The sequence below is a fragment of the Lontra canadensis genome, unplaced genomic scaffold (assembly GCF_010015895.1).
Source record: "Lontra canadensis isolate GAN:19392208 unplaced genomic scaffold, GSC_riverotter_1.0 scaffold6, whole genome shotgun sequence".
Lineage (NCBI taxonomy): Eukaryota > Metazoa > Chordata > Mammalia > Carnivora > Mustelidae > Lontra > Lontra canadensis.
Window position 1 is genome coordinate 16,274,523 of NW_022631000.1, and position 13,022 is coordinate 16,287,544.

Below are 13,022 nucleotides of genomic sequence, written 5' to 3' on the forward strand. Positions count from 1 at the left end.
ATGCTGTGTTGTAATGTGAAATTTGCATGGAGAGTGGATCCTGGGTGTTCTTATCACACACAAAGAAAGATAGCTAAGTGAAGTGATGGATGTGTTAATTAACTTGATTTTAGTAATAATTTATAATGTGTGTGTATATATACACATAATTATCACACTGTACAGCTTAAATACATAAAATTTTATCAATTATACCTCAATAAAGCTAGGAGAGAAAAAAAAACATATACAGAGAGGATATTACCAATAAAAATAGAGTATTTAGCTGAATCTGGGAGAATAAGAGAAGATTTCTGAATGAGATATCACCAAAACCAGCCTTAGCCTGGAAGAGCAATAAGGTAACCTAGCAAAGAGGTATGGTGGGGAAGAGTGCAAAGGTGGGAGGAAGAGAAGGTTCTGGGTAGAGAGAGTTTCATGAACAAATGTAAGAGAAGCGTGTGTGTACACACATTCACGTGCTCATGAACAGAGAACGAACACGGTTCTGAATTAGTAGATGCAATGAGGCAGTAGGGAATGGAGAGTTATCCAAGAGGAGGACCTTTGACTTTATGTTGTAGATAATGAGAAGGTTTTAAAGGCTCTGGTGATATTTCCAGATTGATACTGGGAAACAATTGGCCCGGGATAGTCAGATGAGGTCAGGTCCATGATTCTGCCAACTACCTGGGATCTGAAAGGATTAAGTAAAATAACGATGTATTCTAGCAAATTTCCTAAGTCAAGGAAAAGCAAGTAGTGTTAATTCTTACCTCATTTCAGACCTCTAGCTCTATCTTTTCCCCACCTCACTAAATCAGGTTTTATGATCCCAAACAAGTTTTAAAAAGATGGAGTTTGGTGCTCTGAGAGTTATCTTCATATTACCCCTTGATTACAACAGCTTTGATACAGAGCTTTGCTTGTACGCTCAACCAAGGTAGCTATCTTGGTAGTGTGTCTGGGGTCTAAGTCCCTTTTACTAAGGACATGTGTAAGCCAGCCCTTATCCCATAGACTCTCTTCTGTTCTGAGCTTCTGCCTTGTGGCTACATCTCTATACGAGCTGACATACTTCCCTGTGATACCTGCCTGCCTATCTATAGGGCTGACTGTGAGTTCTTCTCATGCAACATGTTGGACCTCCCTTGGCTCACCTGCTAAGAAAGCTTTATGAAACCTCATTCTATATGACACACAAGAAACCCCCTAGGCATTAGTAGAGGAACTTAGCATCCAGTGCCTCCACCATCCCAAGAGACTGGTCTATCTCAATGTCCAGTTCCTCCCAGTGACCACAATCAGCCCATTGTTAGCCCCAAATAAATTGTGTACACATAGAAAATAAGTTCTACCTTTCTCAAAGGATTTTAAGTATAATCTACAATGATTACAATGTGTAGAGCACCCCTGGAGGTTATGTAAAGGATGGGCTACAGGCTGAAAACTAAGTCTTGAACCATGATCTCACTATGCAATCATCCTGATCAGTGTCTCCAAGAGGGAGAAGTAATAGGAGCCTTAACCAGGTAGAAAGTCGTAAGTGACAATAAGGAGGTAGTAGGTTTGAGGAACCCAAGTCAAATACTGGAGGAAAGAGTTAAGAACTCAGATAAGAAATCTGAGTAAGAGGCAGAGTACCAGAAACAAAAAGAAAAACAAACAAAATAAATGTAAAAAAAATGTTATATAGGTTCTGCCAAATACAAGACTGGCTTTGCAAATATCGTAAGATGGAAGCTGCAAGTGAAGAAAGTAAGCCTATGTTTTTATGACAGATGACATTTGGCATGTAAACGGTAAAGTATTTACTGAAAACTTTCTCTCTGACCAGCACTAGCAGGAGGATCATTCACAGGAAGGCTCAGCTTTGATTTTCAGGGATGAGAGAGAGAAGAGAGGAAAGGAAGAACAGGGTAGAGGAGGAGAGATGAGAGAGAAAGAAGGGGAGAGAGGGTAGAAAAATGAAGAGACAGCAGAGGAAGCAAGTGGAGGAGAAGGGAAAGACAGAGGGGGGAGGGGAGAAAGAAAAGAATAAGGGGAAAGACACTTTTGGCATAATTTTAAATAGCACATCATGAGATAGCATGAAAACCAGGAAGAGAACTTCAGTGTTACTATGAAATAAAAATCTCTGAACAAGAACAAGGAGGCATGAATTCTAGTTCGAATCACTTGAATCTTTAGAAAACCAACTAAATTTTTCTCTTCTCGGTTACTTCAGTTTATTATTTTTTCTTATTTGAGAGCACACATGCCTGCATGTGAGAGAGAGAGAGAGAGACAACAAGCTGGGAAGGGGGGCAGAGGGAGAGGGAGAAGCAGGCTCACCACTGAGCAGGAAGACCAACACAGGATCATTACTTGAGGGGAAGGCAGACACTTAACCAACTGAGCCACCCAGGCACTCCCTCGGGTACATCACTTTAAAATGAGATGGTGGGGGGAGTTAAGGTGCTACTCATCTCAGGTCATGATCTCAGCCAGGGAGTCTGCTTCATTATCCTTTCCTTCAGCCCCCTCCATCGTCTCCCTCCCTGCCCTGGCTTGCACACACACACACTCTCTCTCTCTCTCAAATAAGTAAGTAAGTAAATAAATAAATAAATAAATACATAAATAAATAAAATGAGATGGTGGATTGCCTAATCTCCAAGGTCTTTCCTTCTCTGGATTTCCACAAGTTTATCCTACAGTAATTAATAAAATCTGAAGGAAAGTGTTTTCTTTTGTGAAGGTTAATCACTCATTAACTTGAGATTATGTTTTGATTCAAGTGACTACCAAAAATTGTTCATTCACCTTGTACTCCTGATAAGAAACTCAACTAATATTCTAGGATACATGTAACTTTAAATGACTTTAAAGGGGGGGGGAATGATACAAACATAGAACAAATGGCCAACCTCGATCAAAGAAATAAAAATGAAAAGCTCATTTTGTCAAATTTCCTAATGTTCTAAAGGTTATTTCCTACTATGAATATAATGACCATAATTATTAACAAGAGCTTCTCTTTTATGCCATTTTATACTTTATAAAACAGTAATACATAGTAGGTCATTTGATCATCATAAAAATAGCTTGTCTAGTAAGCCAAGTAATTGTCAGTTATTCTTATTTAATAGGTCGAATTATTTCCAGGTATTTAGATCTAGGTCTTCTGAGTACTTGTTAAGCATTCTGAACTTATTAGATCCTTGACGGTATTTACCTATGACACAAAGACGGGATCCTATGTTTCAGCTAAAGATTGATCACCTCGTAAAACTGAGATGAAGTCCCCAAACATGTAGCTATCATATTGTGAATCATATATTTGCATATATGGCAACATAAGTGACAAGCTTGTTTGAATAAGTTATCACTGAAGATATTTTCCTTGCCTAAGTATTATCTATTTTCTTTCCTAGAGATAGCCCTGAAAAAAAAAAAGACATAGTAGAAGTGTTTCCATGTCTTGCCTAATATAAATGGAAGTGAGAACACAAAGCAATAATCTTTTAAAAACCAAGTTTTAATGCTATTTCAATAGATACTATGTAAATTGGATCCATATTAAAATTAAGTCACTCCATTTTCCATGACATTGTAGTTATGGGATCGTGTGGTAAAGAAATGGATCTATGAGGGTCTCATTCTTCTCTTCCAATTCAATTTGTACATCTTTGCTGCTGCCATACTTCCCAAGCCATACAACATGACTTTAATTTTTCACTACATATCCATTAAGCACTGCCCCAAAGGTGTTTTGTAAAAGAGATTCCTCAACTGGTAAAGCAGTAGTTCTCAACTCTATATACATATCAGAATCATTTTTTTTTAAATACCTATGCCAGGCTCTACCCCAAACTAATTCAATAAGAATTTCTGAAAGTAGAGTATATGTGGCTTCAGTATTTCTTGAAAGGTCTCCACCTAATTGTAACACGCAGCCATGGTTGTAAACCATCTCAAGCAGCACTTCTCCAACTTTAAGATGTTTGTGAATTATTTGAGGATCTTGTTAAAAATGCAGATTCTGACATGTTAGGTCTGGGATAGACCCTGAGATCTGGGATTTTAAAAAGCAGCTGTGTGATACCTAAAATACGCATATGCAGAACACGATTGTAGCAGCAAGAGTCAGTGGTTCTCAAAGTGTGGCTCAGTCCTGCAGCATTAGCATCGTCAAGAACTTGTTAGAAATGCAAACCTCAGACCCTACCAGAGACCTACGGAGTCAAAAACTCTGCAGGTAGAAGCCAACGATCTGTGTTATAACAGGCATCCCTGGTACACCTTCTGATATACCTTCAAGTTTGAGAAACACTGTCTAAGCAAAAGCTCTCCTTAAAGTCCAAACAACTGGTTGAATGTGGTTGGAAAATGACTAATAGTTTTATGCTTGTGTAGAGTTTACAACTGAACAAACTTCCCTACTTTATCTCTTCTGAGCCTCTTAAAACAACTCTGTACAGTAACTAGTCACTAAAATAGGCAGTTTCAGCATTTTATAAATGAAACTGAAGCTCAGATATTTAAGGGATTTGTTCAAAGTCATGTAGCATACAAGGATGGATCCAAAATTAGAGTCTAGGTCTTCTGAGTCGTACAAACTAACAAGCCAGACATCTGAAAGCCGGGCAAATGGCGGTAAGCCATAAGTAATGGCCTGAAGAGAAGGACTCTTTAAGGTCTAAGTGATAACAGCAAGGGGTACCAGCACACAGATAGGTAACTTCCCATCACATGAGTTACAGACATTTGCACCTGGAGCTCTCAAAGACCACAGAAAAAGGGGCGCCTGGGTGGCTCAGTGGGTTAGGCCGCTGCCTTCGGCTCAGGTCATGATCTCAGGGTCCTGAGATCGAGTCCCGTATCGGGCTCTCTGCTCAGCAAGGAGCCTGCTTCCCTCTCACTCTCTCTGCCTGCCTCTCTGCCTACTTGTGATCTCTCTCTGTCAAATAAAAATAATAATAAAAAAAATAAAAAAAAAAAAAAAAAAAAAAGACCACAGAAAAATATGCACTAATCCTTTTTTTTTTTTTTTTTGGCCTGAGTGTGCTATTATATAGAACCAACTTCAAGAAACACAAATGTTTAACCCTCACCAGCTAATTTAGTGGATAAGTCAGTCACCTTTGGCTGTTCACTCCACAGTTCTACAAATAATTCATTCAAAGTCAGATGACATAGAACAGAAAAATCACCTTCATATGTGGGGTGTGTGTATACATACTTATGTGTTTCATATTTATAAAAACACAAATGATCACAAATTACATTTGTCCCATGAGACCTGGCTGCTGTGTTCCTCTGTCCATAAGTAACAACAAACGATAGAATTCACAGGCACATCAATGTTATAAAGTGTAATTAATATGCTATATTCCTAGACAAGAGAATAGTGTGGTATACTCTAGCATGTATCAAATATATTTGATAAAGGATTTAATGTGAAATGAAGTGTCTTTAAATATCAGTAATAACCACTAAACGTTGATTAGTGATTTAGCCACAAGAAAAAGAAACCTTCATAATTGTCACAAACTTCCCCCAAAGACCCATGCCCACAAAGTTTGTTTTCAAATAGTGAATTACAAGTGGTAGAAAAATCACATATTGTGTCAGAAATATGTTTGAGTGTTGACACTTTCTTTGTAAATGTAGGCGTTCCAGATGCCTTATAGAAGAGAAGCCATTTTTCCCTTGAAATTTGCACAAAATTCAGACTGCACTGTCAAATAATCATATCTTTTGTGTTGTTTCCTCTTTTTCCCCTAGTGTTAAAACAAGAGTATAAAGACCCAGAATTTTGAAAAATTAAAAACTTAGCTATGTTGAACTTAGATTTAATTTCTTATACCTAACTCCTATTAAGTACATTTACATTTAAATGGGAAAAATGTTACCGCCATAAAAAGTATTATAGTATCTTACAAACATCAAATAGGGTCAGAACTGTGAAATAAATAAAATTCCAACACCTCAAATTTAAAATATTTAAACCCATGATAGTATGAAACCTCTGCATTTTATCATATATGCACTTACACAGCATGTACAAATATGCATAAATATGTCATTTTCACAAAGTTACCTTTTGAGCAGATATGTTAGGATCAATTATTTTATAATTATCTTTCTAGACATATGCTACTGATATTAAAAATATAGTCAGTGGGACTGTTAAAAATGAAATTTTAAAGGCTAGATAAGAACATTATTTCCATTTTTCCTTTGACTTATCAAGGGAGCCACATGATTTCAACCTACCAAGAATAACCAGGAGGTGAACCTCTTTGTGAGCCTGTGTGCAAGAGTAGAAAGTTAGAAAAATCAGTGCTAGAAATGTGTCCAGTAATTGATGAATTCCTACACTTGTTGGGGTGGCAGTGTGGCAGGTGTGCTCTGTTCAGAAAAACACCTGAGACACTCCCATAAGACCAGTCCTGTGGGTAGGTCTTGTACTTTACTCTGCATGCACACATTCTGGCTCAGTATCTAGGAAGAAACCCACGTGCCACTCTTGCCACTGGTCTACGGATGGTACTTTGATTCTGTGCCCTGAGATAGAATATGGTGTGTGGTTTCCTTTAGCTCTTAAAGGATCTAAAAAAAAAACCTCTGGATATCTAGATTCTTGGCTGGGAAACAACAGGGTGAGGTTGGGATATATGAGAGTATTTTTCTTTCCATTTAGTTCTGCTACCTTCACTCTATAGTCTTTTGTTGTTGTTGTTGTTTTCCCCAAAAAGATAGAAATCACAAAGTAAGACCCAAGACTAGAATTCATCTCCTATCATAATTATACAAAATTGAGCATCAGTTCCAAAAAATATATACTTTTCTTTTCATGGGAGTAAAGCAGTAAAGGTAAATGTTTTGGGGATGGTCAGCCAAACTCCTGTCACTGGACCACCAGAACTACAAACCTTCCTTGTCTCCTTTTAACATTTCAGATTATTCAGGGCCACAGATTCACTGAGAGAATTTTTTTTTTTTTCTCCTTGCCATTTCACTTTCTCAGTGCCAAACGTCTACTGTGACTTCCAATGAATCAAGTTCTCCTTCCTCTCCTCCCCTGGAAGCTCATGCTCTCAGTAAAATGTCACAAATAAAGTAGAAGCAAGTATTTCCCAGGCTAGACTTGTAAACAGAAAGCAAGAAAACCATTCTTCACTGGGAAACTGACCCACAAAGCTTACTGGGCTCAGTTAAAGAGATTGAGAAGAAGGTCAGAGAAGAAAACAAAAGGAACTCTCTCCATAGTTACTTCTGATAGAGCTCCACCAACCCAGAAATAAAAGCCTTGTTCGAGGCAGAGGAAATTTAAAAGAGGGCACATTAGGTGAGGTCTGGAAAAGCAACGGACTCTCACAGGTGACTTCTCTGCATGCTCTGTTTGTCTAGCTTCTCTTTCCCAGTGAATAACTGCTTCTATATTTATTCTCACTTCTCACTCCCTCCATTTCCACACCGTAATGTCTACTAAAGTGTAATGCTTAAAAACTCCATTTCTTTTAAGCCAGAGACACTTGAAAGCACATCTATATCATATGTAGATATGTATGGAATAAGACACCTCTCATAGACACAGACTTCTACGCATAGGCGATATGAAAGTATAAGAATATTCTTTTTCCTCTGAATAAACATTTAGATGTTTATCTAACCCTTTGACAGCTACAACTTAAGATACAGGTGATGCTGACTTACAAAGTTCATGGACATTTAAATAAAAACTTACACATCCAGGTATTCGCTTTCCCTATATTCTGTCTCATATTCCACAAAAACAAGTCTTCCTGGGGATAGCATAAATTTATATAGAGTGCCTCACTAGTAAGGGTTAATGATGTTAGGGAGTCTGAATGTTAGCAGTTGAGATGGCATGCTTATGTGTTTGCAAAAAACATTTTCTGCATTATATCCAAATCCCTTTGCAAACAGATAAATTACTCTATAAATCTTACTACTCCATGTGGATAAATCACACATGCAGGTTTACAGGGCTGGAGAGCTGGTAGGGAAAATCTGCTTTGGATAGTAGGATCTTTGGGATTCATAATCACTCAATGCTCAGGAAACGAAGAAAAGAGCACTTACACATTAGGATTTTCTTAGTTTTTATAATCTGCAGCAACACACACACAACACAACACACAACACGTACACATTCCTCTCTAACAAGGCTAGAGATCCCAAAGCAGGACACTGTGACAGCCAACCAAATTTATTTCTGAGGAAAGGAAAGAAAACTTTGCTGCTGTAGGCAGCTCTGCTAGAGAACTGCTCCCTGATGCCCCAGGGTTTATGCACTATCAGCTCCTCGCACACAGATTAGAGGTTTACTTTCTGTAGTCTACTGTTTTTTATTGCCGCAACAAGCAATATTAACTGTATGGACAGACTGACACTGGGTCATTTTATTTGGACAAAATGAGATTTTAAAGGATCTCCAAGGAAAAATTTTTTTTCATTCTTTTTTTTTTTTTTTTTTTGGTGGTATCTGATAGAAATTTAAGAAAGCTGGAAAAAAAAGACTAGGGTTATATGCAGTGGGTGCAGGAAGGGAAGAGAAAAGAGAAACACAGGAAAAGAAGCTTGAAGCTTTTTTTTAGAAATGGAATTACAGCTAGGTTCCATCTGAGTTTCTGCAGTTCACTGTCCCTTAGAGGGGTCAAACTCCCAAGGACTGGGACTCTCCCTGTCCAGATTTCAATCCCAAATTTTATTTCAGAGTTTGGCAGAGCCACACAGAGATGGGACTTTAAGGTGAATAATCAATATGAAATACCCATTTTACACCAGGTTAATTCTTGCCTAACCTTTGCGCTTAATACTCCTATTTTTAAATATCAGCAATTTGGCAAGTTCCTTTTCTTTTTCTTCCGTACTTTCATGTGTTGGTGTCTATCCACATTCCAGAAAAGGCTCAGTAACCAACCAAAGTTCTAAGATTGATTTATTGCCCTCGATGTCAATTAGATGATCCTTACAGAAAGTCGCCAGTCCGAACTACTGCTGGGGCAGGGCGAGAGCCTTGACATGCATATATTCCCTCTCTCTCTCTCTCTCTCTCTCTCTCTCTCACACACACACACACACAGCATAGAGAATGCAGTACTGTGTACCACTCTCTGAGAGCCATAATTCAACAACTCTTCTTTCCCTATTAAAGAACCCCAACAAAACTCTTGAGTGCAAAGCATCGGAAATTACCAAAGCAAGAATACTGCCCAAATGTCACTAATACCATAGGTGAAGTTGGGCTTTCTTGGTAAGAGAAACAAGGTCCTAAGAAACCAAATAACATTTAACCAACGTTGCTGGTCCTTGACGGGAAACAGAATTCCCTTCAAATTTGTTGGCAGACACCTGGGCCACTCAGTAAAAGGCGCGTGTGCATGCACAACACACACAAACGCGCGCACACACACACACACGCCTGCAGCATCAGAATCTGGAGTTGAAGATCACACACACACACACACACACACACACACACACACTCGCGCACAGCAGAAAAGTTGCCCCAAAGCCCTACCTGAGGATGGCTGTGTCCCCCTGCCTCACGGTGATGTTGTCCGTGCCTCGGTTAAAATCCACGCTGCGAACAGGCAGTCCTGTGGGAAGAAGGCAGAGCAATCTCAGTAGGACTAGTGGCAACTGTTTCCGATCAGGCTGAACTCTGCCGACCATGGTGGCCACGCCGAGGTGCAGGTCCGCGGTGTACTCTGGAGGGTGTGTGCGTGCTGCTCACGCCGAGAGGGCTTTACAAACACAGGGCTTTCATCAACAGCCAAGGCAGAACGGGCTTTGCCAGTTTGTGCTCCTTTCCACTTTGCCTCTCTTTCCCTGGCTCAGTCTCTCTTCCCTCTAAGACTTAACAAAGCCCGCATAAAAACCCAAGCAGGGGTGGGGGGAAAGTCAAACGAACCCAATCTGAAAGGAGAGAGTGCAAATATAAAACCCTCTAGAAAAGATGAAGAGAAAGCTGCAAAAGGAAGGTGTTCTTCTCCGTGTGGCTGGATGCTCCTTTGCCAGTGTCTGAGCTGAGCTCCTTCCCTCCCTAACCCACTTTCCCAGGCGGGCGGGCAGGCAGGCGAGGGAGGCGGCACCCAGCCTGCCAGGGAGTGTAAAGAAACCCACACAGCAGCGGCAGCAGCCCAGAGTCTCTACCCCCCCCCCCTTCCCTTTTTCCCCCCCCAGCCCCCCCCCCCCGCTCGCCCCCCCCCCCGCCCCCCCCACCCCGCGGATTTCAACAGCCCCTCCACGTCATCCCCTCCGCCCTCCCTCCGGCCTAGCCCCTCGCTTTGCACAACTGCCCCCTTCAGCAGCAGCCAGCCTCAGTGAAAGCCCGATGCGCCTTTAGGTTGTCAGGACAACAGCTCCATCTGAGGCCTGGCTGATTTCCTTAAGAAGAGGGAATGGAGCTTGGATGTGCTGTGCAAGAGAAAGGGGAGAAGGAGAAGGACTCAGGCTGGAAAAGCACGGGAGAAAGAGTGTGGGAAGGGATGGGGGGCAAAAGGGAGAGAAAAAAGGAAAAGGAGCCAGGAAGGAGAGAAGGCATGGAGAAGGCGAACTGGTTGAGATGAAGGGAATGAACCAGAGAAGGATAAGAAAGCACGGGGAGTGGAGGGGCACCAGTGCCCAAAGATGGGATAGGGCATGTAAAACGGAGGAGAAACTTGACAGGGAAGGCTCAGATTAAAAGGCAAAGTTGATTTAGAAACTAAATAGTCCTGGCCACGGGCTTTTCACACTCACCTCCTGTTCATTCTTTCCTCTCTCCTGCACTTTCTTTTACAGGATTAAAAAGGTTTCTTTTCTCTCCTTCCTTTAACCCCTCCCCCTCCTGGAGCCCCCTTATGAAAGATGGATTGGAGACAATGCTGGTATTGAGTGGTCTGGAGTGTGAATGCCTGGTTTGTTTTTTCCAAGTGCCCGCCTCAGCAGCTGATCCCCAATCCCTAAATCAACCTCACTCTCCAGGAACCCCTCACTCAGTCCCACATGTGAGGAATGGTACTAAGGATTACTGTCTAAATGTCATGTTGCTGTTCCTACCTAAGTTGCTACTGGCACGCTTTTCACAAAAAATATTCATATGTAAGGAGGAGATTCGTATATCAGAACGCTTGTCACTTATAGGACCACATTTAGTCTACATACAGCACTCCTGCGTGCGAATGGAAGACAGGTTACCATCATTTGTCATTCTACTCCAGGAGTCAAGCCAAGTGATAAGAACCAAAGGGGCTAACACTGCTAGTCACTCATGTGACAGCCCCACACTGTTAGATATCTCCCTCACTACTGATGTTGAGGATAAAAGATAGGGGTAGACCAGTCAAGGACTTTTTTTTTTTTCTTTTTAAATTTTGTTTATTTGAATAGTTAAGGCATGGACATGATGCAAAAATCAAGTGGTACAGAATGGTGCAGAGCGAATTGTAGATCTCTTTCCTACTCCTGTCTTTGGGCAACATTTTTTTCCTGTTTGGAGGCAACAAGTATTTCCAGGTCTTATACAACTTCCTCTAAATCTTCAAGTATATATAAGTAAATATGCACACATATTATGTCCACCCCTCTTAGTTACACAAATGATTAGCCAAGGGCACAGGGTGGGAGAGAGAGTATGTTTAGGAATTCTTTTTTTTTTCTTTTTAAAGATTTTATTTATTTATTTGACAGACGGAGATGACAAGTAGGCAGAGAGGCAGGCAGAGAGAGAGGAGGAAGCAGGTTCCCTGGGATCATGACCTGAGCAGAAGGCAGAGGCTTTAACCCACTGAGCCACCCAGGTGCCCCTGTTTAGGAATTCTTAACAAGTCCCATCAGAGTATAAGCCCTAAAGAGACATTTACGGTTTTGACACCTATCTTGTCCTGCCAGAATTCAGAGAATTTCTCCGCTGAACTTTTTCAATGTAAAAAGGTAAGTGCACTCTTACAGATTATGTGAGGAAAGTAAGGAAAAATTTGTGTTTTTCAAGTGTTTTGCACTGTGTGGGTGCTGATAAGCAGTGCCCAGATAATAAACGAGGGATATTCCACCCCTAATCTGTAACTCATCTGTTTAAAACTTGGATTTTTTTTGTCACAAAAATGATTAAGTCAAAACCCATAATCCTGTGGTTCCCAGTACCGATGGAAAAATGAACTTCAAGTGCCAAATGGAGATGCTTGGATTACATAACTCTATGCAGAGATTGCAGGGAAAAGACCACCCACCCCCACAAATGGGCTTAACAATCCCCAGTGGACTTCTTCTGATCTTTTAGAGATGAAGGATAGTCTTAGATAGAACCTCTTCTTTGCGTGAGCAGTATTTCTCCAGTGTCAGGAGGAAGAAAATAAAGACATGAAGGACTGGGGCCACCAGAAAATCTATTTCCATTGATGAGGCCAGACACCCCTCTCTCCGCATGGGAACTAGAACATCAGTATCCTCTTGTATCATTGGGCTACACTTTGAATGAAGAAATGAAGAGGTTTTTTCCAGGTCAGGAAGGAAGCATGGTGGGATGGTAGCATATGATTTGCTGGAGATGCTGTATAAGGGTTGCTGACTAATGTTTATACAAGTAATCTCAAATTACCAGTAGGATTAACATTAACCATAAAGATTAACATACTGGGGTTGAAAATAATTCACCCCAAAGTAACAGGAATGTGGGATTCATAACAAATCAATCAACTCTGGAGTTTGTCACTATAATCGTTCTGAGAAAAGAATATATTAAGTTAATCAGGATTGTAATCAGAAATGGAATAGACGTGCCTAACCTAACTAAGAAGACAACATTGTAAGTGCCAGATGTATATAGAAAGAAATGATGTAATGTAATTAAAAGGGTTTTTTTTTTTAAATATTTTCATTAAAGTCCATTTATTGGTCACTTTTGCTAAACTAAATACTATGTTTCTTGGAAGTAAAACACAAAAAGACAACTACATTTTATTTTATTTTTTTTCAAGAAGATTACTTTTTAAAAATTCTCTAATTTAGGCTGATAATTTATACTGGATTTTGAAGAATTTCCATTA

At 40.3% G+C, this 13,022-nt stretch overlaps 1 protein-coding gene across 3 annotated transcripts in view; it reads right to left on the bottom strand.

The window, feature by feature from the left end:
- The window catches only part of LSAMP (limbic system associated membrane protein), a 650,629-nt gene extending 640,506 nt beyond the window's left edge, over positions 1 to 10,123 (bottom strand). Inside the window, exon 1 of one of the 3 annotated variants that reach the window (XM_032852273.1) lies at positions 9,515 to 10,123. In XM_032852273.1, the coding sequence (XP_032708164.1) occupies positions 9,515 to 9,669 (155 nt within the window). In that variant the 5' untranslated portion in view covers positions 9,670 to 10,123. The remainder of the gene's footprint in view (positions 1 to 9,514) is intronic. The other 2 variants (XM_032852274.1, XM_032852275.1) reach the window with 2 other exon arrangements.
- Positions 10,124 to 13,022: the final 2,899 nt, after the last annotated feature.